This window comes from Mustela nigripes, chromosome 17 (genome assembly GCF_022355385.1).
Source record: "Mustela nigripes isolate SB6536 chromosome 17, MUSNIG.SB6536, whole genome shotgun sequence".
Classification (NCBI taxonomy): domain Eukaryota; kingdom Metazoa; phylum Chordata; class Mammalia; order Carnivora; family Mustelidae; genus Mustela; species Mustela nigripes.
The window spans coordinates 33,743,389-33,771,347 of NC_081573.1; the positions used below are offsets into that span (position 1 = coordinate 33,743,389).

Below are 27,959 nucleotides of genomic sequence, written 5' to 3' on the forward strand. Positions count from 1 at the left end.
ACCCCAGAACACCGCCCCCAAGAGCCAGAAACCAGGGAAACCTTGCTCTGGGTTTTTCAGAGCAGAAAACTGAACTCCTTCATCTCTGAAATGAGATACTGAAGGGACCACAGCCTCCCTGTGCATTGAAGGTGATGGCGTTGGTGACCTAGGCATTGACTTCTGTAGGTTCAGTATGACTGTGTTTCTAGCTTTAGAACTGTGGATCCAAGCCCTGCTAGATCAGTTGTTAGCGCCCTGAGCTCGAAGGTACAGCCTCCTTTGGAAAGACCTGGAAAACCTCCCTGACAAGAGAGCACTTCTCTCATTTCCTCCTGGAATCTGGAAAGCATGAAACTTTCAGGAAGCTCCATGAGACTATTGCAAATGAGGCCTCCAAAAACTAAGCCTGAAAAGAAAAGTGAGGGGGGGGGACACCATCTGTGTATAAGGCCATGAGATCCCACCCAGGCTGGACCACCTGCCTGCCAGTGGGAAAGGGCCAGAAGGGTCGAGGAGGAAGTACTTGCCCTGGGGGGGAGGGGGAGCCAAATCCGATTGGATCATCAGTCACAACTTTGACCTTATTCACTCCCCTGGTTCCATAGCTAAAGCTGTACATACAGGACCCAAAAATCCAGACAGTGGGGAGCACCCCGACCATTTCCTTGGGGGTACCCTCACCATGAGCTTACAAGGGGCTCTAGGGGACCCATTTCTGGCAGGTTGAACCATCCCAGCTCTGGGCTTACAGGGCTTCGGGCTCTCCTCATCGGAGGTGACGTCAGGGTCGATGAGCTTCTCCTTCACCTTCTCTGTCCTCTCCTTGAAAAGCTTCACCAGCTCCTGGAGCCGGTCGTTGATGATGGCGCTGTTCTGGCTGGCCGCCGAGGCTGCACGATCCTGGCCACTGTGGACACACCTGATGCTGAGCGGGCTGGATGGAAAGGGACCCCCATGCCCCTGGGCAACAGCCGAGCAGCCTTTGTATCCCATCCAGCCCAAAGGAGGCAAAGGCTGCCCCAGTTTCCTTCTGACACCAGAAACATCAAACCCACTTTAATAGCTCCTAGGAGGAAATTCAGTCTGAGGCTCGCACCTGGGTGCCCAGCTTTTAGAGAATGTACCACACAGGATCTGATTCCGATGGGCGGTTCTGAGAAAACTTTGATCCCACTTGTGATTTAGGGGGAAACTCTTGGAACTCGGGTCAGGACGGTCAGCCCCAGTTTGGGGTTCCCAGGAGATTGGCGTCTGGGACAGATCAAAGAGGGGCCAGGGCTATGCTTTGGGCTCAGGAAATAGTTGATGGAAAAAAACAGTGCAGATCCATTCCATATCCTTTTAACTTCTAGGAATTTAAACTGTCTGTACTCACAGCAAGAGAGACAGATGGACAGAGAGATGGACACAGAGAGAATGAATGTGAGTCTGCCCCAGGCGCCGGTCAGCCTGGGGCAAGCACTCTGGGTGGGCTGAGACAGGCCGCAAATCAGCTGTCCTCTGAGTGGCGTCCTTCTGACCATCATGCTGAGCTGAGTGCAATCCTAGTGTTTCCACATCGATCTGTTTTCTGACATGGGGGCACCGGCAATCAAGCCCTCTAGTCCCCAGGTGCTCACCTGACGAGGCAGCTGGGGACCAGCAGCATGGGGACCCCAAAAAAAAGGGCACACGGGTATGCAGAGACGCAAACTGCTTGCCCACATCCGCTCCCGCCCGTGAGGAGTGGTCGCTGGGACGCAGACTCCCCGTGAGGGTGGCCGGGCGGGCTCCCCCAAGAAGAACATGAGTGGACTTGCTGTGTGCATCTCTGGGCCCCCTGTCTGGCATTCTCTCCGTCTAGGGCTGATCCGAAGCTACACACAGGTGGCACAGCTGCAGCCAACAGGGTCCCTAAATGACTGCCTGGAGGAAAACCCACCACTGACCTGAAACAGGTGTCTGGTGACATGATTATGATAAATGAGACATTGTGTTGCTTAAGCCACTGCATCTGTGGGGTCTAATTGTTATAGCAGCTGAACCTACCTCGCTAATGTATGGGTCCCCACGCTGAACTCCTTAAGAGGCTTCAAGGGTAATTTTTATTACTATAACTGATTCCTTCCCTGTTTTCTGGTACTAAACTCTGACCCTGTCCTTACCCTACTGCATAAGATGGAATTGCACTGTATACTCACATGGACCAGTGAACTATGGGTGAGGTTTGGATTTTTTTTCTTTGTCTTTTAACTTTTCTGAACTTCCCACAGCTCTCTAAAACATACTCCGTAAAATTATGGGCGGCAGGGGGAAGGCTGGCAGGAAAGCCCAGTGCCTCCGGTGGCCCCTCTAGGAGCTGAGGCTGGGAATAGGATGGGGGTCCCAGGCCAGAGCCTGGGGCCGGGGGATTCACCATCAGTCAGGCATCCCAGACTCTTCCAGAAAACATCTTCTGTTGGCCCAGCCCTTGGAGTAGTTAGATGTCACAGACCCCAGGTCCCAGTGCTGTCACTGTGGCCCCTAAACACTGTCCCACAGACCGGTTTATAATCAGAATCAGCTGAAGGCTTATAAAGATGTCAGTCCCCCAGGGCCCACTGTCTGAGCTTCTGACCCAGTGGGTCTGGGCTGGGAGCTGGGAATCTGTATTTTTTTTTTTTAACGATTTTATTTTATTATTTACTTGACAGACAGAGACCACAAGTAGGCAGAGAAGCGCCTGCAGAGAGAAGTGAGGGTGAAGTAGGCTCCCTGCCGAGCAAAGATCCCAATGCGGGGCCTGATCCCAGGACCCTGAGATCATGACCTGAGCCGAAGGCAGAGGCTTTAACCCACTGAGCCACCCAGGTGCCCCGGGAATCTGTATTTTTAACAAGCTCCCTGGGTTCAGACCCCTGGAGATCCTTGTGGTCCTCGCTCTCCCTGCTGACCTTCTCAGGGGTTTAGAGCCAGGACCCAACCTTGGCTGAGGGGCCAGGAGCCTCTCTCTCCTTTACAACAAAGCCTCTGTGCATTTTACAGACTGTACAGAACCGCTAGGCCAGTCAGAAGCAGCCTGGACAGGAGACCCAGCTCTGTCTTACTGCTCAGAAGCTGTTGGCAAATGGTGGAAGGTTCTAGAAACATCCATACTCTCCCCCACCAACCCAACCCTCTTTCCTTGTCTGCTCATCCCCACCCAGACTTCCAACCACCCTCTGAAACCCTGCGGGTGGGCCCCACTCACTCAGTGCCCTGTGGGCTGGACGGGTCCAACCAGGCGACCATGGGTGATTCAGCTGGTGCCAGTGCCTTGAGCTCTTCAACGTCATCATCTTGGGAGGGCAGCCTGTTCCTGCAAGGACACAGTCATGGAGGGGCCTTCAGCGAGGGCAGGAGCCACAGGGGAAAGGGAGCCAATCCTGACCACTGCAGCTCACCCAGGGCGGAACCCTGGGCAGGGGGGGAATGGGGCCGGGGGTGTTGGTGCCATCAAAGGGTCCTCACTTGCCTTCATGGAGAAAAAGAGAGAGAGGGAAGGGACACAGTCGCCCTCTGGACCTCAGTCTCCACATCTGTTCAATGTCCTAGTGTAAAAGTAACAACATTGACCTGGTATCAGGCAAACTGGATTTTGCATCCCAGTCCTGCTTCCCACTAGTGTGTGACCTTGGCAAGTGACTTAAACTCTCTGAACCATCTCAGTTTCCCCATCTGTAAAATGGGACTGGATCTACTCAACTCAGTGAGATACTCAGGACTCAGTGGGGCCTCAGCTAAAATGTTCTGCTTTCCCCTCCTAGCACACCCCTTCCAGGCTCCCTGTCTGAGAAAGGAAGAGCAAATCATCCCCGGGGTCCCCTGTCATTTAGTCCATGTCTTCCACAGGACTCTGCATCTGGAGCCATCGGAGTCCCAGCTGACGGTGTCTGGGTGTGAATTTACCTGTCACTGTGCCCATCCTCAACCATCTCGACTCAGGATCTCAGAGGCTTCTAGAGGGAACAGATGGAGGGATGTGCAGCCTTGCCTTGCCTTTATTCCAGGAGGCTCTGAAACTATCCTATGGCCTTCTGCCAGCTCACCAAAAATGGCAACACTCACGGATTCACCTCCTTTACCCTCTAGTTAAAATCCCCACCCGTGAACACCAAGGCCAGAATCTGCACAGGTGAGACCCAAACTCAGTCCTCTTGCGCCCGGCCTGGTGCCTTCTCCTGAGCCAGGAGGGCACATGCTGCCCGAGATACCAGAGTGTGGAACTCCGCCAGCAGCCAGGCTTCCACAGCCCTGCTTCGCGTGCAGCCCTGCGCAGAGCACCTTGCACGAGTTAGCTTGTTGGATTCTTCCAGCAATCTTATAACAGGTGGTGTGTCTATCTCCAGCTTACAGTAGGAACACAGAGGACTAGGAGTGTTCACTGGCTTGCCTCAAGCCTCACATCAGTAAGTGGTAAGATGGGAGTCACCTCAAACCAAGGCTTTAAGCTACAAGGCAGGGCCCAGCCCATGTGCCCCTCCATCAGGGTCTGTGATTTCCATGGCTTTTTGGTGCCTATCAGTTGCCCACAATGCTCATTCCACCCCTGACCATAGGCAGTCCCATAGGCTTCCCAAGTCAGGTGTCAGAATTCTCCCCTCTCGGGGTCAAGCTCAGGCAAAGACTCAGGTAGAGGTTCCCCTGATTTCTCAAAGCCAGGTTCAACTTAGAGCTCTCTAGGACAGTCTTGTCTGTTTATTTAATTCCCTGTTCATTGTCTATCTCAGTCCCACCAGAACATCAGCTCTGGGACAGTAGGCCCCTGTCAGGCTTCTCCGTGATGCATCCCCCAGCACCCAGAGAGAGTCTGACACATAAAGAAGTTCAATAAATGTTTATGAATGAATGAATGAGTGAATGAGTGAATAATAAGAACAAGAGAAGGCTCATAGGCCCATCCCATAAACAGCCCTAAGGCAGAGGGCTTAGATTCTATCCCCAAAGGAGCCTACTCCCCTCTCTGTGCCCAGATTTCCACCCCCAACCTAGCCTATAAAAAGAAAACAGAGAGAGGTAGGCCAGATGTCTGTAACAATATTAGCTCTTTTTGTTTGTTTGTTTGTTTGTTTCTGCTGTGTTCTGCATAGTTCAATGAATGAAACAAAAGAATTAATGGGACAGTGAGTTGTGTTCCAAGGCTAGATGAGATTGTTACTTTTTCTTCACATTAAAATCAGAGAGCCCTCAGTTGGCTACATCTAGCTATCTCTGTTACAGCAGGCTTTTTACTTTGGCTGAGAGAGTCCTCAAGGACCCATGGACGAGAGCAATGATGAATCAAGAAAAAGGAACTATCTCCCAGTGCAACCACCACAGGAGAAGCACTGGCAGCTCTCCTGCAGCTTAAATGCAGTCATTCACAAAGCATTGAACTACACTTCACAGTTTGCCTACAGCTGTATACAAGAACTCTCTGTTTCCTGGCTCAGGCTGTTCAAAACCAACTCCAATCGTGCAACAAATTTCTATCAAGAAGCATAAAAATGTGCACAACCTTGACCAAGATTCCCACTTTTGAGAAAGGAGCCCAAGGACAGAAAGAAGTGCAAAAGATGTCCAGAGCTCCACTATGGATGGTGTCCAACAAGAAGGGATTTGTGAAGTTCATTCTGACACACAGAGCTGGAGGAAGGTCAGATGTGGTCTCTAATGAAATGTGATCCAAGCCACCCCTCCAGTGAAAACCACACAAAACCATGAGCCCCATAGACAAGGTAGTGTAGTGGGACAAGGGATGCTTATTTTTCTAGTGTTTTTTTGGTATCTGCATTCCCTTATTTTAAAGTAAAACAAGGGGGTGGAAATAAGCCTTATCACATTTGTTACCCACCTTCTATCTTACAGCTGACAGTACTTGGGACAGGACTTCCTTGGAGAACTCTTTATAGAGTCCTAAACCAAGGTTTAGGGGCCATAGTCCAGTTCTGACCCACCAGGAAATGGGGCCATAATCCCAGTTCTGACACCAACTCACTGAGTGACCTTGGGCCAGCTGCTTTCCCCACTCTGGCCTCAGTCTCTCCTTCTGCCAAATGGACAGAGGGCACGGTGCTGTGAGAAGCCCAAGAGAAGCATAAAAGCTGACCTTTCGGACCCTGCGGCAGATCCCGGGACCGCGAGGGTGTCGGATTTGGCAGGAGAGGGTGGTGGCAGCTCGGGTGTGGGTGGGTTCTCCACGATGAGGGGATGGTGGGCCGCGTCCGCATCTTCCACCTGCACTTCCGGGAGCTCCTTTGTAGCCGGCACTTGGAGAGAGGGAGGAGAGGACAGTCAGAGAGAGAGAAGCCAGGTCCCAAGGGCTTTGCTCTGAATAAAGCCACAGAAAGCATGTTTGGATGGGCCACCAAGAGCCTCCCCTCCCAGTGGGGCCCACCGGAGAGCTCCATGCAGGGGTGCAAGAATGCAGATCCCGGGGGCCTCCGAGGCCCTTGGCCACCCCAGACACCAGCCCAAGAGCTGCAAACGAAGCCATGACACCTTTGAGGCCACAGAAGCTCTGGAGCGCCGTCTGGAGTCCAGGTCTCCCAAGCTCTGGTTTTCCAGGGCCTAGGGAAGGCTCAAGGACCTGGGGTTTAGCAGGAGTGGCGGGGGGGGGGGGGGGGGGGAGGAGCAGCACCCAGAGAGGGCAGGGCGAGGCTGAGAGAGTCCAAGTCTGAGGGCCTGGCCTGGCACAGTCTCAGTGCTTCCCCTCTCTGGGCCTCAGTTTCCCCATCCCAAAGTGGGGGTCACAAAGGCACACGGCATCACATTCTTGAAGGGCCTTGAATGGAGACATTGGGCAGTTCCTCGCAATCAAGGATAACAGCCTACCCTTGAAGTATGTGTCACCCTTGTTTGGGAATGTGTTTTGGTACCTCCTTGTTTCTGGACTTGCCAGGACCCCCTGAAATCCATCAGCCCAACTCCTCTCCTGACCTCTGAGAGGCCTGGTACTGGGTCCCGTGTGTTGGGTCCCGTGTCCCAGGACAGGGTCCTCCCTTGCAAGTCTGGGGGTGGCCCTGCCTCAGTCTTTATCACCCACCCCAGGGACTGTGGGGACAGGCCTGCCCGAGGCAAAGCTCAGAGGACGCTGAGGGGCCGAGATGGGGCCCCCCCTCTCTCGGCCTTACCTGGGGGGGACGACTCGCTGAGAGCCAGGCCATTGTACCCAGAACGAGGAGAGGGAGCATTCTGAAGCCCTTGGAGACTCGACTTTCTTTTTAAATGGCCACCATGGGGAAAAGCCAGCACTTTGTGGAACGTGGCTTAGGAGGGAAGCTGAGCAAGACCTTTTGGCATTTGCTCTACTAAGCCTTAAGCCCTCAGAGGAAGAGGACGAGCAGAAATAGAGAAGTTTCTAAATGTTTAAGGAAGAGGTGTTGCCAGACTAACAAGAGATTTCCCCAGGCTGTGGAAAGTAGGAGAGAGAGTGAGGCACGAGGGACCTCAACCAGCTTCCCGGACCGGGCTGGGATTGGGGGGCTGTCCAGAATGCTCAGCGCCCCCACACTGCCCCCAGCAGAGCCCCAAGAACCTCCATAATGCCATCCTGGGGAGCCCGGGAGGGGGCAGGTCCTCCCCAACCCTGCCTCACCCTGAGCAAGACTCTGCAACCTCTGTCGCCCCCAGGAATGGAGGAAAACCCCTAAGCCCGGTGTTTCATGTTTTAGAACAAAAATCACATTATGAAAAATAGAATAACACGGCATGATTAAATTGGTTGAGAGAAGAGTCATATTTACTATAAAGTCCTTCCTCCATGCTTGCCATCCGTTTCACTAAACTCTTAGTGCTTTATATAGATTAATTCTTTCCCCTTTCCGGGCCCTTCTAGAAGAGCACTGTTACTGTCGTCCCCATCTTGTGGGTAAACTGAAGCACAGAGCAGTGAAGGAACCGGCCGCAGAGCCAAGATTTTGACCCAGGCAGCCCGGCTCTAAAATTTATCCTCTTCCTTTGTCCTGAGGCTGGTGACCCGCTCACGCAGAGGTCTCCATTTGGACAAAAGCTTGCTCCAGGCCAAGCAGCATCCTGGACACGAGGATAGCGCCCTTCCTACGGGCTACCATGCCGTACCCGCAGCATCTCACACCATCGTGGGCCGTACCACCATGGCTGCATCAGCCCATGGTCCTAACCCCGCAGTGGGACTGTTTCCCCAAGTGGGGAGGCTCCCAGGGACCAAGGGAGGACACATGGTGACTTCAGATGGCACAGACATGACAAAGGAAATGTGGAACGAGAACGTTTCTCCCATTTCAGTCCTCTCTAGCTCCTGAATGCACAGAGACAAAGTCTCAGCCCCGTGTTCCTCAGCCTTAACACCTTTGTGGCTAAGAGGGCAGGTCTCCCCTGGGAGCCTTGCGCAGGCCATCGCCCTTTGCTGAAATTGTCCGCATGACTTGGTTTTCAGTTCATTTGCGGTTATTTCTATTTATGCCCTCTACTTATGGCAAGCAATGCTGGTTGCCCACTGGAATAGAATAGTAAAGGTTCCTGACTGAATAAACTTAATTAAATTTAAAAAATGATTCCACTGAAAGAAAAATGGCAAGCCAATCAAAGTAGAATTGGTACAGAATATAGCAAAAATTCAGAAGGGATCTGTGGGGGAGGTGGAAATTAGGGGACACTCAGGAGTGAGTAGATCTAGGGCTTGCCCAGAAGACCCAGCCTGGGGGGTGTCAACCCTTGTGGTGGGGCTGATCGCCCTCATTCTGTGCCTATTGCAAGCCAGGGAGAGAAGACAGCAGTGGATCTCTACTCATGAAATGTTCAATGCTGCCTGTCTACTGACCTCACAGGCAACCTTGCACACTATTCCCCCAAAATAAACAAATGAAAAGGGAACGAGGGTGGGTCTGGCTTAAGTTGAAGCAGAAAGTGATAGGGGTTAGTCCAGAAGCACCCTGCTGTCCCTGAGTCCTCTTGTTATCCCAAAGCAAGCAGTGGAGCCCAAGGGCTACCAGGATCCAGACTTACCCTCCTTCACTGGCCCCTGAAGATGCCTCCCCTCCTAGTTGGCCTGCAGCCACCTGGGGGCCTCTCTGTTCCTAAAATGGGATTTGCTGGCGGCAGGGGTGGGGGGGAGGAGGGTATTGACAATCCCCAGGAAGTCCAAGTCCCAGAAAATCCTCAGGATTGGTAGGATTCTGTCTGAAATGGGTCCCCACATTCCACTTCTGCCTCATTGCCCTCAATTTATTCTCTTTCTCCACCCAGATCTCCTAGTCTAGCTATCTTAGTAATTTATTTAAACTAGGGTGTGATCGACTACCTATAAAAAAATGATGATCTGCAGAATGCAATGTTTAACCCAAAGAAATTAACTGCTAATTATGGGCTTTTAGGTACAGAGATAAGTGGACTAATACCCCTTAAATCACCATGAAGCAAGATAAAGGCATTGATCAACAGAGGAAGAGGGGGTGGTTTTCTAGTTCAACTGCTAATCCCACCCCTGGACCATGGCACCCATGCAGGGAACAGCCCAAGCCATGCAGGAGCCCACAGCCCACGTGCAAGCATGCTGGGTACACGAGATCACACTACCTAGGCGACGGACGGAATTCCTGGTCTCCTTGGCGAAGTTGGAGTTGGACAAGGCCGTCCTCCGGGAGATGAGGACAGGGATGCGGGTGATTGAGGGGCGGTAGCTGGGCACATTGGGGAGGTGCTCTGCCAGGGTTGGAGGAGCAAGCCCTGGGGCCATCTGGCCGGGCGGCTGGTCCTGTACCAGGCGACTCAGCTCCACGTCCTGGCCTGGCTGAGTCATGGTGCTGGGGCCAGTGGGGCTCAGGCAGGTGTGGGACCCTGGGGACTGCAACCAGGAACACAGGGTTGGGGGAGGTGGGGAGGCCTTCTCCCCACCAGCACCAACATGGACCCGCCCGGCGCCCGTCTGTGCTTGCAGCAGCTGCCCCTAATGCCCGAACACTGTTTGTGTCCCTGGAGTGAACACTGAATGCGTCGCCAAATCACGCTGACTGGTCTACTCGGCAGCTCCAAGGGACAGCATCGGACCCCCTCACCTTGTTGAGCTTCTCTGTTAACCAACCACATGTAGCATTTCCCACCTCAGACAGAAAAAGTTAGAATCAGGGATGCCTGGGTGCTTAGTCGTTAAGCGTCTGCCTTCGGCTCAGGTCATGATCTGAGATCAAGTCTAGCATGGGGCTCCCTGCTCAGTGGGGAGTCTGCGTCTCCCTCTGCCTGCCTCTCCCCCTGCTTGTGCACTCTCTCCTTCAGACAAATAAAAGAATAAAATCTTAAAAAAAAAAAAAGAAGAAGAAGAAGAAGAAGGTGCTTTTCAAAGATCAGATTGGGGAGCACCTGGGTGGCTCAGTGGGCTAAAGCCTCTGCCTTCAGCTCAGGTCATGATTCCAGGGTCCTGGGATCGAGCCCCGCATCAGACTCTCTGCTCAGGAGGGAGCCTGTTTCCTCCTCTGACTACTTGTGATCTTTGTCTGTCAAATAAATAAATAAATAAAATCTTTAAAAAAAAAAAAAAAACAAAGATCAGATGGGGAGCAAACTTGGGACACCTGGGGTCAGGACACCTGTGTCCTGTGTCAGTCCTGTGTCTGTTGCTGGCTGGCTGGTCACCATTATGGCCTCTTGCCTCGGTGCCACACAGCTTTGGGTACCTTCGACACATTGTCCCCCTGCCACTCTGACCAACTGCCCTATGAGGCAGGTACTACGATTGCCCTGTCTTTCTCTAATTAAGAGAGGTCACACAGCCTGGATCCAGGTCCCACAGCAGGCGGAAGGAGGAACCCAGAGTGAAGTGCAGGTCTGTGGCCTTGAGTGCTCAGCCACTTCCTGCCCACTCAGAACCTTAGTTTTCTCATCTGTGAAATGGTCTTTCTGCCTCCCAGGGTGACTTGAGAAGCATGGAGTCTCACAAGGCCAGGGCTCCATGTCCGTCTGCCTGGGGCTCCCCAGCGTGGCTCCCCGAGACTTTACCACACCAAGACTGGAGTTCTCAGGTTCAGGAGCGGGAGTGGCAAAAAAGAGCAAAGTGCATGTGCTGGGTTCAGCCTGGGGATCTGCCCAGGAAGGAAAAGCTCATCAAGACACGGGGTCCAGGACGGGCCCTTTGCAAGCTTGGGTCCCAATTTTCACTCAGAGATGCTCCGTTTCATCCAAACCCTCTCTAGATGGTAGCCTAGAGAGCTGCGTTCCCAGCGAGTGCAGGTGGGGGCAGAAAGGGCTGGCTGGGAGTGGGGTTTCCACGGGCCTGCTGGCGTCCCGAGAGCCTCCCGCAATTCCCCTGGGGCCTTTGAAATACATCACCAAGCTCTGATAATGTGGCCCCAAGACACAGAGGATGGGTTTTGCCTGGAGATGAGACAGGTGCAGGGGTGTAGGGACAGTAGAGATGGGGGTGGTGAGTGCCCTTGTCCCCAGGCTGCCCCCAGCCTGAAAGTATCATCTATCAAAGCACTGTGCCCTGCCCCCCACCCCCAGCACACCCCTACCTTCTGGACTGACAGTCACGGCCTCTTCCTTGGGCAGCTCCTGCGGACAGGAAAGTGGAAACAAAAGCTGGACCATCAAGGCCCCTCCTCGCACCAGGCCAGCCCGGATCCTGTTGGGAGATCTGTCTTCAAGAGGTCACCTGGGCCCCTATTCAACTCCTTGCTCTGCCGGATTGGTCAGGCCCTGCCCCTCCAGCTGCTGGAGCACCCAGGAGATGGCCCCCACCATGTAGAGGGGAGGGCACCCAGAAGCCCTGGGCCCCCGCACCTGGACTTGGCACAGAGCGGGGGGTGTTCCCATGCAGCTCTGTGCATGTGGGGACCAAGCAGCGGCCACAGCACCCCCCACCTGGGCACTGCCCTTCACAGTGGACGACTCTGTGGGACTCTATGGGGAGGGGTTTTCAGCCCCATTTTATGGGCCCAGAGTGGAGAGGTGATGTGTCCAGGGTCACACAGCCATGTGAGGATTGGCCTACGGGACCGGCTGCTCCCCACCCATGGCCATGTCACCCCAGGCCCTCCCTGACCCCACCTGACCCCTGGTATAAGCCAGGCTCTGCAGTACCCACCACCCTGCTCCCCTTTGTCCAGGGGGCATCTCACCAGCTGAAAATCCCCCTGTAAACAAAGTAGATAAAACCCAGCCAGGCCCTGGAAGTAGTTGGGTACCAGGCCTGGTGCTGCTCTGTACCTGCTGTGAGGCCTTCTGGGGCTGGGTGCCGTCTACTCCACTTGGATCCTCACCAGCCTGCACCTCCAGACAGCTATCCAGCAGGACACTGTGACCCCAAGGGGGAAGAGGAAAGGGCTAGTGTTGGGGGGGTTAGACATTTCCTGAGCCCTGCCTAACGGGAGCCAGCCCCTCTGTTGGGAGCTGGTACACAAAGATGGCCAAGAATAGGTAGGTCCTCACCCTCATGAGGCTCCCCAAATGGGGCAGGCAGACCTCCACTGTGCCTAGGAAGGAAGCCTGCCCAGAGGAGGTGGCCTCTGGGCTGGACCTCAGGGACAATGAGTTTACAGTGAGGAATAGGCGAGGAAGGGTATCCAGGAAAGGGGAACAGCATGTGCAAAGGAAAGCATGGTGGATGGCTTGAGGGATTGTCCTCTGCAGGGTGGGAACAAACCGTATTGAACAGTGTTCAAAATGTACTCCCAGCATCTCCCCTCTGCGAGCCTCTAGGCTGGTGATGCAGTTAGGGCAGGGAGTACAAGAAAAGTGAGGCCCAGAGAGGTGATCTGAGCTGGCCAAAGTCACACGGCAGATTGTCTGACACCACACAGATCTGAGTCGGGAACCTCACTTGGCTTGGAAGATCTGATTTTTGAGAAGAGCCTGAACTCCACCTTTAAAGGTAGAATCTCCAAACTTTAGATGCTAGAAATTAATCCAAGTTAATAGACTCCTAGCAATATGTAGATAAACAAAAGAGCCCATCTACAGGTTAAATTGGGCCCTTCGAAGCCTGTGTGCGGCCTGTGGGTTAAAATGGTGACTCAGATCCAGGGGCCAATGGGACTTCCATAATTAGAACTGGATCCTGGTTCCTGGTGGCCCACCCTGCCCCACAGGCCTCTGTCAGCTCATGGAGGGCGGTCTGCTGTGTCCACCATCCAGAAAACCCAGATTCACCATCTCCTACCCAGAGCGCCAACCTTCAGCTCTCCCAAGGTGGGTGAGGAGGTGGGCACAGAATGGCAGCCCCAGTCAGTTTGGAGCCAGAGGCCTGGGAGAGGGACTCAGTGATCACATGGTCACAGTGGCCCCCATCCTCACCAAGACCACCCTGAGGGCCCGGGGCTATGACTGGTCCCATTCCAGCTCAGCAATTGAAGGCACAGATGGTCCATCCACAGTTATATGGCTGGCACAAGGCAAGCCTGGATGAAACATGGGCATGTACGCAATGCTTGGCTACCTGCCTCTGAGGGTCTACATGGCCCCACAGGACAGAGGAGTGAGGCAACTGTCCTGAGGATCCTGGCACTCAGCTCTCTTCATTTCCCTTCATTGACATGTAGCTATTTTCCATGTAAGGGGCCTCAGCTGTCAGGGTCATACTCCCCACCCTGCCCAGGAAGAAACAGATTTTATTCAAAAGATTCAAGTCTCAAAAGCAAGGGCACATGATGACTCTGCCTGAACAGTTTAGCCTTATTGGGCCCCTTCGTCCTTAAAAATAAAAATTGTGTTTTGTGACTGCAATTATATAAGATTCAATACTATATATAACCTCTTCCATTGTAAAGTTCATTTTCGGGTCTGACGTTAAAAGAAATTAAAATGTGCTTGAAGGTCCCTAGACGTGAGATGGGAACCATGCCCTTCCCGGTTCTCAAAGCACGAAGGCCAAGGACATGAACATCCACAGCCTGGGGTCTTGCTCATTCTAGAATGAGGCCAGGAAATCCCTGAACGGCCCTGAGCACAGCACCGGGAAGCCCTCGGGCTGCCTCTGTTTGCCTATCTGTCAAATCGGCAGGACTGCTCAGCCTGTCCAGCCTGACTCCTCTGAGGGAGATCAAAAGGGCCAGTGAGAATCTCATGAAAAAGTCAAAAAAGACTTCCCATGTCTGGTGTCATTCTTGATCCTCCATCTCTCAACACTGATAAGCAACTCTCCTCTCATGCGACATCAAGTGCTGGTTTTGCTCCCAGCTCTGTGCTCGCTGGCAGCGCACCCTGGACGTGGAGGAGACCGTGGCCGAGCCCCAGTTCTTTCGTCTGTGAAGCAGGATGAATAATCAATGCCCAGAGTCTGGCATGGACACCAAGCATTGCACAAATGGTCACCGTTGTCATGATCGTTCTTGTCATTATTATTACTAATAGTAAAGGAGGCAGCATCTGCGGGATTAGGAATCGCCCACGTGGATTGGGAAACATCTTGCACAAACATCTAACAAGCCCTACCATGGCCCTGTCAGCACCACCGGGGGGCTGCCTGTGGAGCTATGTACTCAACGTCATGTTACCCCTGGTCAGCAACGTGCCCAAGGCCCCCTCTTGCCTGGCCCAGAAGCCACAGAGAACCCAATTCTAGAAACCTCCCCAATCCCAGGGGAGGATCAGAAAGACTGGCTGAGGTGGGCACTCCTGGACGACCCCCACAGCCGGCCATCCGAGTTAAAGGTGCAGGGAGTAGCCAAGAGTTGACTATCTGCTCCTTATCCCCCAAGTCACCTGGAAGGTGACAGCCCAAAGCAAGGGTCCTCGGCACACTCCTAATCCGGCACCCCAACCCTGATAGAAAGAAGGGGAGTCCTTAGGAAGAAGGAGCCACCTACTTGGGTCTCGCCGTCTTTGCCAACAAGAACACCCATGATGCAGGAGGTCAGCTGGGGGCGATGACATACATCCCAAGCCCCGGGTCGGGGGCACACAGGGAGACAACTGGGAGAGCCCCGGCCCAGCCCCAAGCCTGCCAGGCCAGCTCTGGAGCCAGTGTGGCTCGGGTCGCCGATGAGCCACTGATCCTTCCTGCTTCTAATCAAATTGAGGGGATGTGCCGGGAACTCTGCAGAAATGCCCCCAGGGAGGCCAGGTGGGGACCGAAAGGCTGCGGTTGCTAGGAAAAGCTGAGCCGTTGCTGGCAGAAACCAGGTCGCTAAGCGACCGTCTGCCTGTTACCAGGGCCCGTTGCACGTCATCAGTAACCCCTGTGCCTCCATGAAGCCAGCCCAGAGCATCCTCCCTCAGCCAGGGACAGCCCAGTCCCTCCGCCCGTGTCCCACGCCCTCTGGCCCTGGCCCGGACATCGCTCACTCTCCCAACTGGTGCCCTTGTCCCAACCTAGGGGCCCGGGGCCCAAAAGTTCCCAGAGTTGGAAACTTTGGATAGACATTTGTGTGGATACGTGCGTGTCTGGAGCAGTTGGGGGTAGCTACATACATGTGCTTGTGTGCACGAGCATGCATGCAGGGCATAGGATGGCCACGTGCGAGTGTGTAGCAGTGTGCCTGCATGTGCAAGTGTGGGTTGTGTGTGCAGGCTATGTGTGGGTGTGACTGTGTGCATACCTGCACACAACCCAGCGTGTATGGGTTTGTGTATATTTGTGTGTACATAGAGTGCAGATATGCGTGTGTGCCTATGTATACTGTGCACTGAGAGCACATGTGTGTTTGCTACATGTGCGTGTGGGTGAGCACACTGACTTGCTGGCCTCTGAGGTGGAAAGCAGATGGCTGATGGGGCTGTACTAACAAGGCTGGGCTGCACCTAAGTCTTCATCCAGGAGATCAGGTGTCACCTGTCAGGGAGAGCAGCCTGGCTCCAGGGGACCCAGAGGGCAGAAATCGGACTGTGTCACAGAAACCATAGGGAAACATACTTATTTTTGTGGAGGAAATAATTTCATAAGTCAGAGGTGTATAAGAATGGGATGGACAGTCCTCAAGAGGTTGTGAGCTCCCTATCATTGGAGGCAAGCAAGTAGGTGTGTAGCCTCCAGCCAAGGATGAAAAAATTATATGTGAACTAGGGACAGGTGGACTAAAACCAGAAGCCACTGAGCAGGCCTCCAGCCCAGAAGTCCTGTGTTGGTTTCACAGTGTAACGATTTCCTGCCTGGGACTGGAAGGGACCCTCAGTGGGGACGAGAACATCAACGACATTTGATGGGGCGCCCACTGCAGGCCAGGCCCTAATATGCCTGCTACACAGCTGGCCCTGGCACCACTCTGCTGGGGCTGTGTGTGTCTCCATTCCACGGATGCAGAGGCAGACGCTCTGTGCGGTGTGAACTTGCCCAGATCACTCTGCCAGGAGGAGCAGAGCCCATGTCTCAGGCCAGGGAGGAAGGGTGTGGACACCACAGAGGGCCCAGTGACAGGGACAGGTAATAATGCAAGGGACAGGTTAAATCAGTCTGGACTGCCCCATGATAACAGCCTCCACACGGCTCTCCCTGCCTCAGTCTCTCCACAGTGCAGCTGCCAGATCACGCCACTCCCCTGCTCACAAACCTTCAGTGGCTCCCCATTGTTTCTGGGAGAGCAAGTCCAAGGCCTTCACAACCTGGTACCCTGCCTCTGAAGCACCATCTCCCCCACCCTTGTTCACCAGCTGCACTGTCACTGTCCCCAGACATGTGGGTTGCTTTTGAGGCTCTCTTCGAAACCCCCAGGTTCTATGCTCTTCTCGTCTCCCACTCCCCTCTTTGGTACCTTTGGGCTTCTCCTCTCCCCGCACCGGCTCCCCCAGCATCTCCTTCAGCCCCGTGGTTTCCAGTTCCGTCTATGCAGCCAGACTCCTGACTTTACGTCTCTAACCTCTCACCACCCAACCCCGCCCTCAGGTCCAATTGTCTGCTCTCCATCTCCCCATCTGTCCCCTTTCCATCTGTCCTTCTGTCCATCCCACATTGGGAAAAAATCTTCTCCATATTAGTGGTCTTTTTGTATTATTACTGAAATGCATTGGACACAGAACACGATATAAATTTTAGATGAGCAGCACGTTGATCTGACGCGTTTGTAGATTATAATGTGATTGCCACCGTGATGACAATTAGCACCTCTACTGGGTGATATAATGATTATTTCTTTTTAGTTGTTGGAATAATTAAGATCTAGTCTCTCAGCAGGTTTGATGACTAAACTTTAAGTGGTTTCTGATCGCCAATCTTGAAGCATTATTATGACTGATTTCTCTGTGTGTTCAGGTGTAATCTTTATGGATGAGAGCAGAGGACATTCCAGGAGGACAGAATCCAGGGTGGCCTTCACGGGGTCAGAGGCACCCATGGGACCATTGTGGGCGGGGTGGAGGGGGACGCAGCCCAATGCTTTGGTTCTATGACAGAGGCTCTGAGCCCTTTGCATAGGCCCCTTCCCTCCTCCATCCATGCAATCAGCCAACAGTCATTTGGCACCAAGGATCTCGGGACGTGGGAGTGAGCACAACAGACAAAATCCCCCACCCCCAGGGAGGCTGTGTTCTAGTGTGTGTGTGTGTGTGTGTGTGTATGTGTGTGTGTGTGTGTGTGGTGGGTGTGGGTATAGGTGTGTGGGAGGCTGTGAATGGTGGGCCATAGGAATTCCGGGTCATTGTGAGCACAGTGGGAGACCCCCCCCCCCCGCTTCCCCAGCCTCTCTGGTCAGTGCCCAACAGCACACAGCACAGAACGAACAGAGATGCCCCCCCACCCACCGCCCCGACCAGAAGCCCCACTACCCACACTGTAACCCTCCCTGGGTCACCCTTGCGGAGAAGACGAAGGACACACAAGCGCCTTACTCCGGCTCCTCCTCCTCTTCTTCCTCTTCCTCTCCATCCTCCTCCTCATCTTCTCTTTCCTCTTGAATCTGGGGCAGCTCCCTGAGTTGAGGTCAGAAGTAGGAAGTGAGGCCACCTGTAGCTCCCCCCATCTCCCTCCAGTCTCCATTTTCAGGAGGATGTCCTGCGACCCCTGAGACCCGAGCGGAACTTCTCAACCAAGACTTGACCTGAGGAACCCCACCTGAGCAGCCTCTTCATGACACGAGGGACCTGACCCAGCCCCTGCTGTCCTAGTGTCATCCCTAGATCAGCCCCTGAGCCTCTCTGAGCCTCAGTTTCCCCATCTTTACAATGTAGGCCATGGGCCCAAGGACCTGAGACCTCCCAGCTCGAGAGGCTATCACCAAGATTACTGGTGGGAACAAAGATCATGCTGTCCCTATGGAGGGCAAGTGGCAATCATTACCACGGTCACACGTTCCCATGCCCCATGACTCCATAGCCCCCCTTCCAGAAATCTGTCCTGGACACCTACTCATGTGCCTGTGTAAGGACATCTGTGCCAGAGTGTTTGTTGCACAATTATTTATAATAACACAATTTCAGAATCAAAAATGTCTGTGGGCAGATGAGTCCAATTACAGCACATTGACACAGTGGAATATTACGCAGTTGTAAAAACAACCGTGGGTGATCTTTCTGGGCATGGGAGGTGGAAAGACCAGAACGAACAGAGCAAGGTGCAGCAAGGAGGAGTGGAAGCAGGTTCGGTTCCTGTGCTGTAAGCCCCTGGGTACCTTTGGGATTCCCTACCACATGCCTGTTATCTTCCCAAACGATCACTTTTTTCTGGGGCTGTTTCTGGCTCCCACCTGGGCATCTCTTCCAAGGCTTCATTCTCCTCTTCATCAGCTGGAACCACCTCTGAGCCCTGCAGGTCAGTGCTGCCATCCTGATGTTCATGCTCCTCCCAGTGAGGGTCAACCTCTTCTAGGACGAGATCGGGCTCCTCTTGGCCTCCAGGGAGGATGCAGACTGCAGGGGACACAGGGTGGGTGGGGGAGAGTGGGCTTGGGCCTCTGAGTCCCCGGGGCCACATGGGGGGGCCTTGGCCATCACCCACCATGAGCCAGCTCTCGGGCAAGCAGCAGGAACAGCACCATTATGCGGGGAACCTCAGCAACCAGATCAGTGCTAAGGTGCCAGGCTGAAGCTTGCGATCATTCACACTATCTCCTTCCAGTCGTCTTCCCCCTCCTTTTCCTCTTGAGATAGAGCTTCGATTACAGTTAGCCTCTGTGTCCCCTTGGGCCTCCTTCTTGCAAGTTTGTGCAAAAGCAGAACCATGGCCTCTCGGGTGATATGAAAGTTCCAGGCTGCAAGTGCATGGTGGCCTAGACTGTCCCGAAGGATGCAGAGAGAGCTTGCCCCCTGCCTGTTCTCTAGATGCCGCCCACTGGGGACAGCATACTCATGCTCCTAACCTCAGCATCCGCTTCCAGAAGTCTTTCCCTTCTGGGCCTAGAGGCTCCAGCTTCCAAGGGGATTGACTTTCTGGTAGTGAAGGTCCCATCTTCAGATTGGAATTGGTCATTTTCACTAAATCTCCATGTACCCAGGTCTCTGACAATGCAAACGGTGTGGGGCTGTGAGCCTGGCAGAAGTGGGCATAGGCTAGTCTCATCAGGAACCTAAGCCCAACAAGCAAGAGAAAAGGTGGGGGAAGAGGGGAGATTGCCTGGATCCCAGGTGTTCCCAAAATCTCCAGGTCTTGGCTGGCCCTTGAACCAAGCATGAGATTATAAACAGTGACTTTAAATGGAAGTTGATCTCACATCTTATCCTGTGACTGGAAATTATTGCTCACAGTGTAGAAGAAAAATAATATAATACCAGCTACATTTACTGAGCACTTACTATGTGCCTGTAGTGATACACACAGATTAACTCAATGAGTCCTCACACCAAACTTTTGAGGTGGGAATAATTGTTACTCCCCAATTTTTCCCTCTTTTATATTATTCCCCATTTTACAGATGAGCAAACTGAGACCCATGTTAAAACCTTCCTTTACAGGGTGCTTCCCATGTGCCTGGTGCAGGGCTGTCTGTTTTCTGAGAGCTGCCCCTTCTGCTTCTGCCTCTAGCTCCCGAGTACGACATTATCCTGCCTCACAGAGGAAGGATCATCCTGCCCTCCAAGGAAGCCTCCAGGAAGGCTTCCAAGGAAGCCATGCATCCTGAACTAGCCAGCCTTTTCCACGCCGGTCCTGGCTCCTCCGGCCCTACAAACACCCCTGGGGTCTGACCAGGGAGAGTCTTCCAAGCATGGCCCAAGTCCAGTGGTGGGACACATCATTCATTCTAAAACACTGTCATCATGGGGCAGCATCTCTACCCTGAGCAGCCACTTGGGGTGCAAGGCCCTACCTGACACAGCCAGGGACACCCAGGGGACAGGACAACCTCTGGCCCATGGGCTCATTAGCTTTCACAGCCCATCTGCATGGGAAGAACAGTACTCTCGCCATTTTATAAACCACAGAGCCAGCTCAGAGAGCCTGAGAGACTTGGCCAAGGCCCCACAGGATGTCAGAGGCATTGCTAGGTCTCCTGACTCCCGATTCCCTGGGGTGCTATCCCAGGAGATAAACATGCCCCGGGAGTGTCTCCCTGGCATGGGGGCCTCTCCATAACAGGCACTGGATGAGCCCATATTTGGTGTTTTGAAGAGTCGGTGTGATCTTTGTTGACAGCCTTGCTTTCTTTTTCAACCCTTTCTTTTCAGGTGCTCTTTAGTGAGTAAGCATTTTACAAGCTTTTCCTCCTTCCACGGCTGTGCCAGGCCTGTGAGCCATGCCCTATACTGTCCCCATATTATAGCCAAAGACTCTGTGGCTCCGAGAAGAGGACCATGACCAAGGCACTAGGCAGGTGGGCCAGGCACAGGGTACTCTGCCACACTGACCCAGAGCCAGGGTTCTGAGACCCTCTCTGTAGGCATCCAATTCACAGCTCTCCTAGCTTTTCCAGGGCCCCACCCCGGGGTCACAGATAGGGCCACTGAAGCACTGTGGGTGCTCAAGCTCCCACGGAATGTCCTGTTCCATCTGGGGCTGAAACTTTGCCCCTGGGGTGCCTCACTGGCATACCAGCTCCTGGCCAGCATCATCCCTGCCAGGCTCAGATGTCCCTCAGGGCAACTGAATGGGGTTCTGAGTCCAGCAGTGAAGTCCTCAGGTGCATCTGGGGAAGGAGCTCCTGTTTCCAGGACCAGCAAACAGGGAGGGTGGGAGCATGGATTCCAGGCCAAGGCCCCCAATAGACCCTGAGTTGCTGGCAAAGCCTGAGTCCTGGCTCACCCTCTCCAGCAGGCCGGGGTCCTCAATGCTTCGGGTGTGGCTCAAAATTCAAGAGCCTTTGCTTCCTCAACCTCCAGGGCTTGCTCAGCCTCAGAGTAGTCTTTGTGAAGTCACTCCCCTGCTCAATCACCTTCAATGGCTCCCCATTGCCTACAGTTTAGTCCCCTAAAATCAGACCCCAGCTTTTCTAGTTTCACCTTCCGAACTAAGAACTCAAGATTCACGAAAGCACCCAGCTCTCTCCCTCTCCCACCTCCAGGCATTTGCTCACTTTATTCCCTCTCCAGCATTGCCCTCCCCTTGCTGCAGGGTTGGGACGTGAGGGGTCTCCAAGGCCAAGGCCTGGGAGACAGTGTATGTGGTTGAGGGGGAACGTGTTCCCTGTCTTTGGGAGGCAGCTGCTGCTCAGACTATCCTCACAAGCACAGTGCGGGTCCATTACAGCCAGACAGTCCCCATTTTTGAGAAGCCAGACTTTTCATCTGCAACGCCACCTCCCTTTTAGATGCTGGCAACTAATTCTAATATTGACAATCATTCCATGCCCCAAACACAGACATCTGTGAACCAGTTGGGGCCCAAAGCAACTGGCTCGGGATCCCCGGCAAACTCCTCCTTCCTGCTCCCCCGATACCACAGGCCACACGAACCCACGCGTCTTCTGAACCTGAGCGCTCGTATTAGGTTCACCTGAAGCAAGGACATTATGCAGTCACAGCTTTGATGTGCCAATGTATGCTTTTTAATGTCAGTGAAGGCATGTGTCACTGTCCACTCGGGGACTCCAACTCTTTGAGGGAGAGAACACAGGCAAACCTAAGGGGATCCTCTTCTGGGAAAAACTGTGTCCCATGGGGGCACCAGCTGGGTGCCCGGCCCCACGCTGAAGGCTGTGCAGGGGACCCCTCAAAGAGAGTCCTGCACGGCCTTTCCCACAGCCTGCTGGTGGGAGGTCCTCCTGCTTTCTAGCCAGCTGCCCTTGGCCACCCTTCTCCTTGCTTCTCTGGAAGGGGCCGGCCTTGATCTCAGAGAGGTGGCTCTGGGACTGGCTGCCCTCGCCCTGCCTGGGAATGTAGGGAGCGGCAGGGGCGCGTCACTGTTCAAGCAGGGTGCAGGGTCGACAGCCACCTCTTCCCCTCCCCTGCAGGTCTTCGGGGCACCCTTCTTTCCTTCCATCCATCCATCTGCTTGTCCATCCGCGCGCTCCCAGGATCCCTTCTCTCTTGTTTCAGAGGCCCCCCGCTGCTGCTACGCCTGAAACAAGACAGAAGGGGTGGGTGGCTGGGTGGGCAGGCGGAGGGAATGAACGAGCAGGGACGTGAGTGAGTGAATGGGCAGAGAGGCTAGGGGCAGAGCCAGTGGCAGGAAGGACACGCATCCCCCAGCCTGTTGGGCTCACCCCATAGCGTGGCTTCAACAGTGTCCCTCCTGAAAACATATACTCAGTCCTAAGGTGAGCTCGTTTAGAAACAGGATCTTTGCAGACATCATCAGTTAAGGATCTCAAGATGAGCTCAGCCCAGATTTCAGGTGGGCCTTACATCCCTGACTGGGGCCTTTCCAAGAGAAAGGAGAGGAGACTGGACAGACACAGAGGAAAAGGCAGGAAATCTACAGGACCCTGAGCATTGCCAGCAGCCACCAGGAGCCAGGAGAGAGGCACGGGATGCTTTCTCCCCAGGGCAGACACTCTGAATTTGGGCCTTGGGATCCTGGGCAGGCAGAGAACACATTTCTGCCATCTGAAGGCCCCAGTTTGTGGTCCTCTGCTTGGGCAGCCCTAGGGAGCTCATACACCCGCTTCCTGGCCCTGGGGCCCCTGCGCTCACCCACGCCCCACACACTCCGGGCTCGCAGGGAGGCCCCGTCCACAGCTGGCTGAGTGCCCTTCCTCCTTCCAGGGCAGCAGAGAGGGGGAGAAGAGGGGCCAGGGCCTCCATGTTCAGAGCTTTCTGGGGTCTCTGCTCCAGGCAAGGTTTTCTGTTCCTTTAGCCTCGACAACTACTACCAGGCCATGTGGATGCTAGTCACCACTCCATGACAACCGGCTCTCTGACCTCAGGCACATCCCTGGGCCTCTGCCCGCCTCAACAGGCATATGGGGCTCACTATTCTCTGCAGGATATCCATGAGACCAGGCAAGCCCTGCACTGATGCCTGCCCCTCACAACATCTTTAGCATCATACAAATCCTATTTCTTCCTATGGTCCCTCTGCCAGACCCCAGCTCAGCAGTCGCTGGCCCATCTGTACTCCAGGCTGTGGGGGCCCTCCTCACCCTCAGGAGGCTTGTAAAGACCACCATCAGCCTAATGGAGCTGGGGTGGACATCCAGAGGACACCCAAGGCCCATGCTCCAAGGGCCCCTGTCCAGGGTGGGGCATGGCCTCCACCCACAGGTCCTGACTTCTGCTTTGCTCACCTCTAGACTATTATCCCAGGCCTGGCATAGGGCAGGCCCTCCATGACCTTTATGAATAAATACAGGCCCCATGGGCCACATGCTCTTCCTGAGGCCATGAAATGAAGGAAGGACAGAATTTGGATCCTTCCCCTCCTGGCCTCCATCCGTCCCCCCAGTACAGGTGCAGGTCTGGGATAAAGGGCAGCACACAGCTCCCCACCCCACCCATAGATGAGGGGAACCCTCCTGTCTCAAGAGAGCTGGAGTTTACAGGACCTAGCTTCCCCAGGGAAACCCCATGCCTTGCCCCTCTCCCCTCACCCGGGGACTCTGCTCAGCCCCACCCACTGTCCCAGGGAAGCAGTGTGGGGGGCTCTCTCTGGGTGTTCCCAGAGGAAGGGGGTGTATCCAACTTGGCCTCAGAACAGTTTTCTCTGCATAGAAACTGGAAGGCAAGCCAGGTCCCCCAGCATGTCTCTCCCCAGCCCCTCAGAGGAATCTCCAGCCACAGTCTGGCGCTGGGCCAGGCTGACCTGAGGGAAGGTCTGCAGGGCAAAGGCTCTCTCAGCTTCAGATCAGGGGCCCTGAACCCCCAAAGCAAGTCTAGGCCTCAGCTACCAGCCCACTGCGCACTCAGACCAAGATACCCTCCCAGGGACGCCCATTAGGACCCACTAAGGTGTCACTTACTTGGCTGCACGTCACATGTCCCAGGGGCATCAGGCTCCTGCATGGGGAGAAGAGAGGAAATGTCATGTCTGCTCAGCAGCCTCCCTGCCCCCAACACCCCTCCCAGCAGAGACAGAAGCAAGAGGGTTTTCCTTATCCCCTACCAGGACACCCACAGAAGGTCCAGTTCCTCCCAGCTCCTCTCTTGTCTTCTTCTCCCCTCCTGCCTCTGCACTTGCTCCCTGCTCCAGGCTCTCCCCTCCCTGGATCACCTCTTGGTCCCCCCCACCCCCACCCAGCTCTTCTGCTAGGGCTGGGCCCCCTGCCTGAAATGCCTGATAACATTCCCCTCTCTGCGTGGGGAAAACTTCCTCCCAGCCTTCCCCGGGGAGTGGTCTCAAAGCTCTGTCTACAGGCGAGGCCTCTCCCCACCAGCACCCCGCCTTCCCCTGCCCCAGCCCCATCCTCAGGGGCCCCTGCTCTCTGTGAGGGCATCTTCATGGACACAGTGTTCTGACTACCAGGACCTTTTTTTTCCTTTGTCCCCCACAGAGGCCACATGGGGTCTTTGCCCCCCACAGAGGCCACATGAGGGCTCGGCCTGTAGGGAAGGGGTTCCTGAGGCTTCTCATCCACCTCCTGCCACAGCCAGGACTGGGGCTCAGGATTCCCACCCCCCAGTTTCAGGTGCTGCTCTCAAGATACACAATTGTCCCCAAGGGAGAAGGGCCAGGTGCCAGGTTCTTTTTTATTATTTTTTAAAGATTTTATTTATTTATTTATTTAGAAAGAGAGAAAGCATGAGCAGGGGGAACAGAAGAGGAGGAGGGGAGAGGGAGAGAAAGAATCTGAAGCAGACTCCCTACTGAGCTCAGAGCTGGAAGTATGGCTCAATCCCATGACTCTGAGAACAGGACCCCAGCTGAAATTAAGAGCTGGCTGCTAAACCAACTGGGCCAGCCAGACACCCCCAGGTGCCAGGTTCTTGGAGAAGGAAAGGAAGAAGTGCTCCCCCACCTACCCATGTAGCTGCTCAGAAATGCACAGAGGGCCCTCTGGTTTCCTGCAAGCCCCACTTCTTTCCAGAACATTCCAGGCCTCTCCTGTCTCTGGCCCTTTGCATATGCTGATCCTTTGCGGGCTCTTCCTACATTCCCCCTCTTCACTTTTACCCACCCCCATCCTACTTCCACCTCAGGTCTCCGCTTGCAAGCCACCTCCACCAGGAAGCCTTCCTTCATGTTCCTGGGAGACTCCTCCACTGTACCCCGCATCCCCTCTGCTCCCTCCACTGACTGTGACCCCTGCTCAGCAAGGCTGGGCCAGCACTTCTCAGCTCTATGGCCAAGCTGCCCCAGAGTGTGTGTGGAAGAAATGTGAGCCAAGCAGATGGGCAGATGGCCTGGGCTGCACTCCCACGACAGGCTCCCTTCTTCCTTCTATGCCCCCCCAGACCATCCATCTGAGCTCCCAAGACCCTTCCCACCCTGACCAAGGCCCCGCTCCGCCCGCCCCACTCCACCTGCCCCACACAGACCTGCTCCCCAGCCTTCCCGTGGAGCGTGGGCTGCGGCAAGGCCCTCTCCAGCCTGTGCAGGAGCCAAGCCATCAACCTGCATGTGGGAGAGAACAGGCCATGTCTAAGCGGCAGGGCTCATGGAGAAACTGAAACCAGAGCCGGGTCCCCACCATGGCAGACAGCAAGCCCAAGGGAAGGCAGATCAGAACCCAGGTGTCCAGCCCCAAAGACCGTAGCCCTCCGCCCTGGCGTCCCTAGGCCAGCCTCTGGGACTGCTCAGACCCTGGCAGGCAGCCCAGCAGCCTCCCACCCCTCCCGGATGTGCAAGCAGGCCTCTTCCCTGCCCCCAGGGTGGGAGCATTTGGCCACACCTGTCCTGATTTTTAAGGCACACAGCTTTAGGCTCAGCAGCTCCAGTTCCTTGGACTGAGCTACAGATGGACTTGCACGTGAGCCAAATGATGCTTGTACAAGGCCATTGAGTGCAGCAAGAGTGGAAACAAACCTAAACGGCCGGCAAATGGCTAAAGCAAAGCTGGTATAGCTATATGATGGGGCACTCGGCAGCTGCTGAAAGAGCAAAGCAGGCCCACGTGCACAAGACCACCTCTAAGAGACACTTTCCGATGAAAGAAACAACTTGTGGAGCAGTCTAGAGATTTTGCTGTTGTCTGGTACGTTTTCAGCTACAGGAGAATGGGACCCCCCCCCCCCCCCCCGCTTGTGTGTGCATGCAGAATGTGTTGGGTGACAGTGGTGGACAGGGCTGCCCAGGGAAGGACTGCTGGAAATCCCTTTAAATTTTCCCCCGGGGGATATGTTTAATTTAAAAAACTAGTTTGGTGAAGTGTTGGGTGTGGTCTGGGGCAACGTACTGGTCCTGCTCCCCAGGAAAGGTGCAGCATTTGGGGGGCTCACCTGGCAGGGTTGCTGGGGGACAGCAGGGAGGAAGCCTGGGAGCTGGGCTGGGGCTCTGAGGTCAGCCCCTCCTTGGGCTCCGGGGGACCCGCCGTGGACATACAAGGGCTCTCCGGAGCCTGCAGCATGGGCTCAGTTTCCAAGGTCGGTTCTGGGTTCTCTACGCAGTGGGGAGAGCAAGAATCTAAAGAGGACAAGGCAGGGCTCCATGTGACCCCTCATGGGCACTGGGGGGCCAGATTCAAGGCCCCAACATGACTGAGTAGGGAGTCCCTTGGGCCCACTCCAACTACCCCCTCATCCAATGGACATGGAACAGAGACTCAGAGAGCTCAAGGGACTTGTCTGAGAGCTCGAAAGACCGTCCCACACCACTCGCTTCCCAGCCTGGACTGGGGAGGGGTTCCAAGGCCCCCAATGGCAGCCCACTCCTGGAGAGCCTGGGTGACGGCTAAGATCCTCCCCCAGGATCCCTCAGGCCCCAGCAGCACCCCAGCCCAGCCTGTGCCATGCTGGGTAGCCCTTCCCAAATCCCCTCCCTGTACCTGGGCCCAAGACAGCATCTTCAGGCTCATCTCTCCAGTCCTAGAGCAGAAACAGGGAGTGGGGGCGTAGAACAAAGCAAGCCCTGTGCATTCCCCCCACCCCGGCCAGCTGTGCCTAGGGCAGGTGGGGGAAGGGGCTCCATCCTTCCCTATGAAACCCCCTTGCTCTTTTGCAGTCACTCCTTTCCATCCAGAACCCTCCAGGGAGGACAATACCCCCTCTATGTGTCCCAGGGGTGAAGACAGCCTGCAGGGTCCTTCCTGGGGCCCCAGAAACCCTCCCAGGTGGTCATCTGCCTGCTCCCCCTTTTCACTGACTTACCTTGGAGGTTTTTGGGGGCTGAGGAAGCACTTTCTCCAGATTCTGCTCAAGCCACCTGAGCAGCCAGGGTCCAGACCTGCAAATGGGCCAGAGGTCAGTGGAACAGCCTAATCACACTTACCTGAATGTCTGTTGGAGTCCCAGGCTTCGACCAGCCCTTTCTCACCTCTGGTCCACTGTGCACAATGGAGAGCCTTTACTAGAATCTCTGGAAGGGCCTAGGTTAAGGGGCGAACTTCCACCAGCCTCAAATTCTGACCCGTGCCTGGACCAGACCCGGAAAAACAGGCCCAGCCCTGGCTACCTGGGCAGCAGGTGAGGAATAAGGAATAAGGGCTGCCTAGGAACCTGAATGCAGCATGGTGGGGTGAGGGGGTTGGCCATTCCCTGTGCCTGGCCCAGATAAGTCTGGCTCCACCAGTCCGGTAGCAGTGCAGTCACACAGGGCCCGATACTTACAAGGGCCTGGTTTGAGTTTCATGCTATTGTCACCACCTGAAACTCAATCTTAAACTTAAATTCTTTAAAATATTTATTTATTTATGTACCTT

General features: G+C 54.7%; 1 protein-coding gene across 1 annotated transcript in view; it reads right to left on the minus strand.

The window, feature by feature from the left end:
* Positions 1-27,959, minus strand: part of CNGB1 (cyclic nucleotide gated channel subunit beta 1) — a 61,855-nt gene that overhangs the window by 28,548 nt on the left and 5,348 nt on the right. Inside the window, exons 7-18 of the mRNA XM_059382258.1 lie at positions 27,409-27,484; positions 27,087-27,126; positions 26,542-26,701; positions 25,642-25,717; positions 24,126-24,162; positions 18,543-18,705; positions 17,689-17,769; positions 12,139-12,226; positions 11,445-11,484; positions 6,068-6,227; positions 3,191-3,298; positions 732-889 (exon numbers count right to left, since the gene is read on the minus strand). Coding sequence (XP_059238241.1) covers positions 732-889; positions 3,191-3,298; positions 6,068-6,227; positions 11,445-11,484; positions 12,139-12,226; positions 17,689-17,769; positions 18,543-18,705; positions 24,126-24,162; positions 25,642-25,717; positions 26,542-26,701; positions 27,087-27,126; positions 27,409-27,484 — 1,187 coding nt within the window. The remainder of the gene's footprint in view (positions 1-731; positions 890-3,190; positions 3,299-6,067; positions 6,228-11,444; positions 11,485-12,138; positions 12,227-17,688; positions 17,770-18,542; positions 18,706-24,125; positions 24,163-25,641; positions 25,718-26,541; positions 26,702-27,086; positions 27,127-27,408; positions 27,485-27,959) is intronic.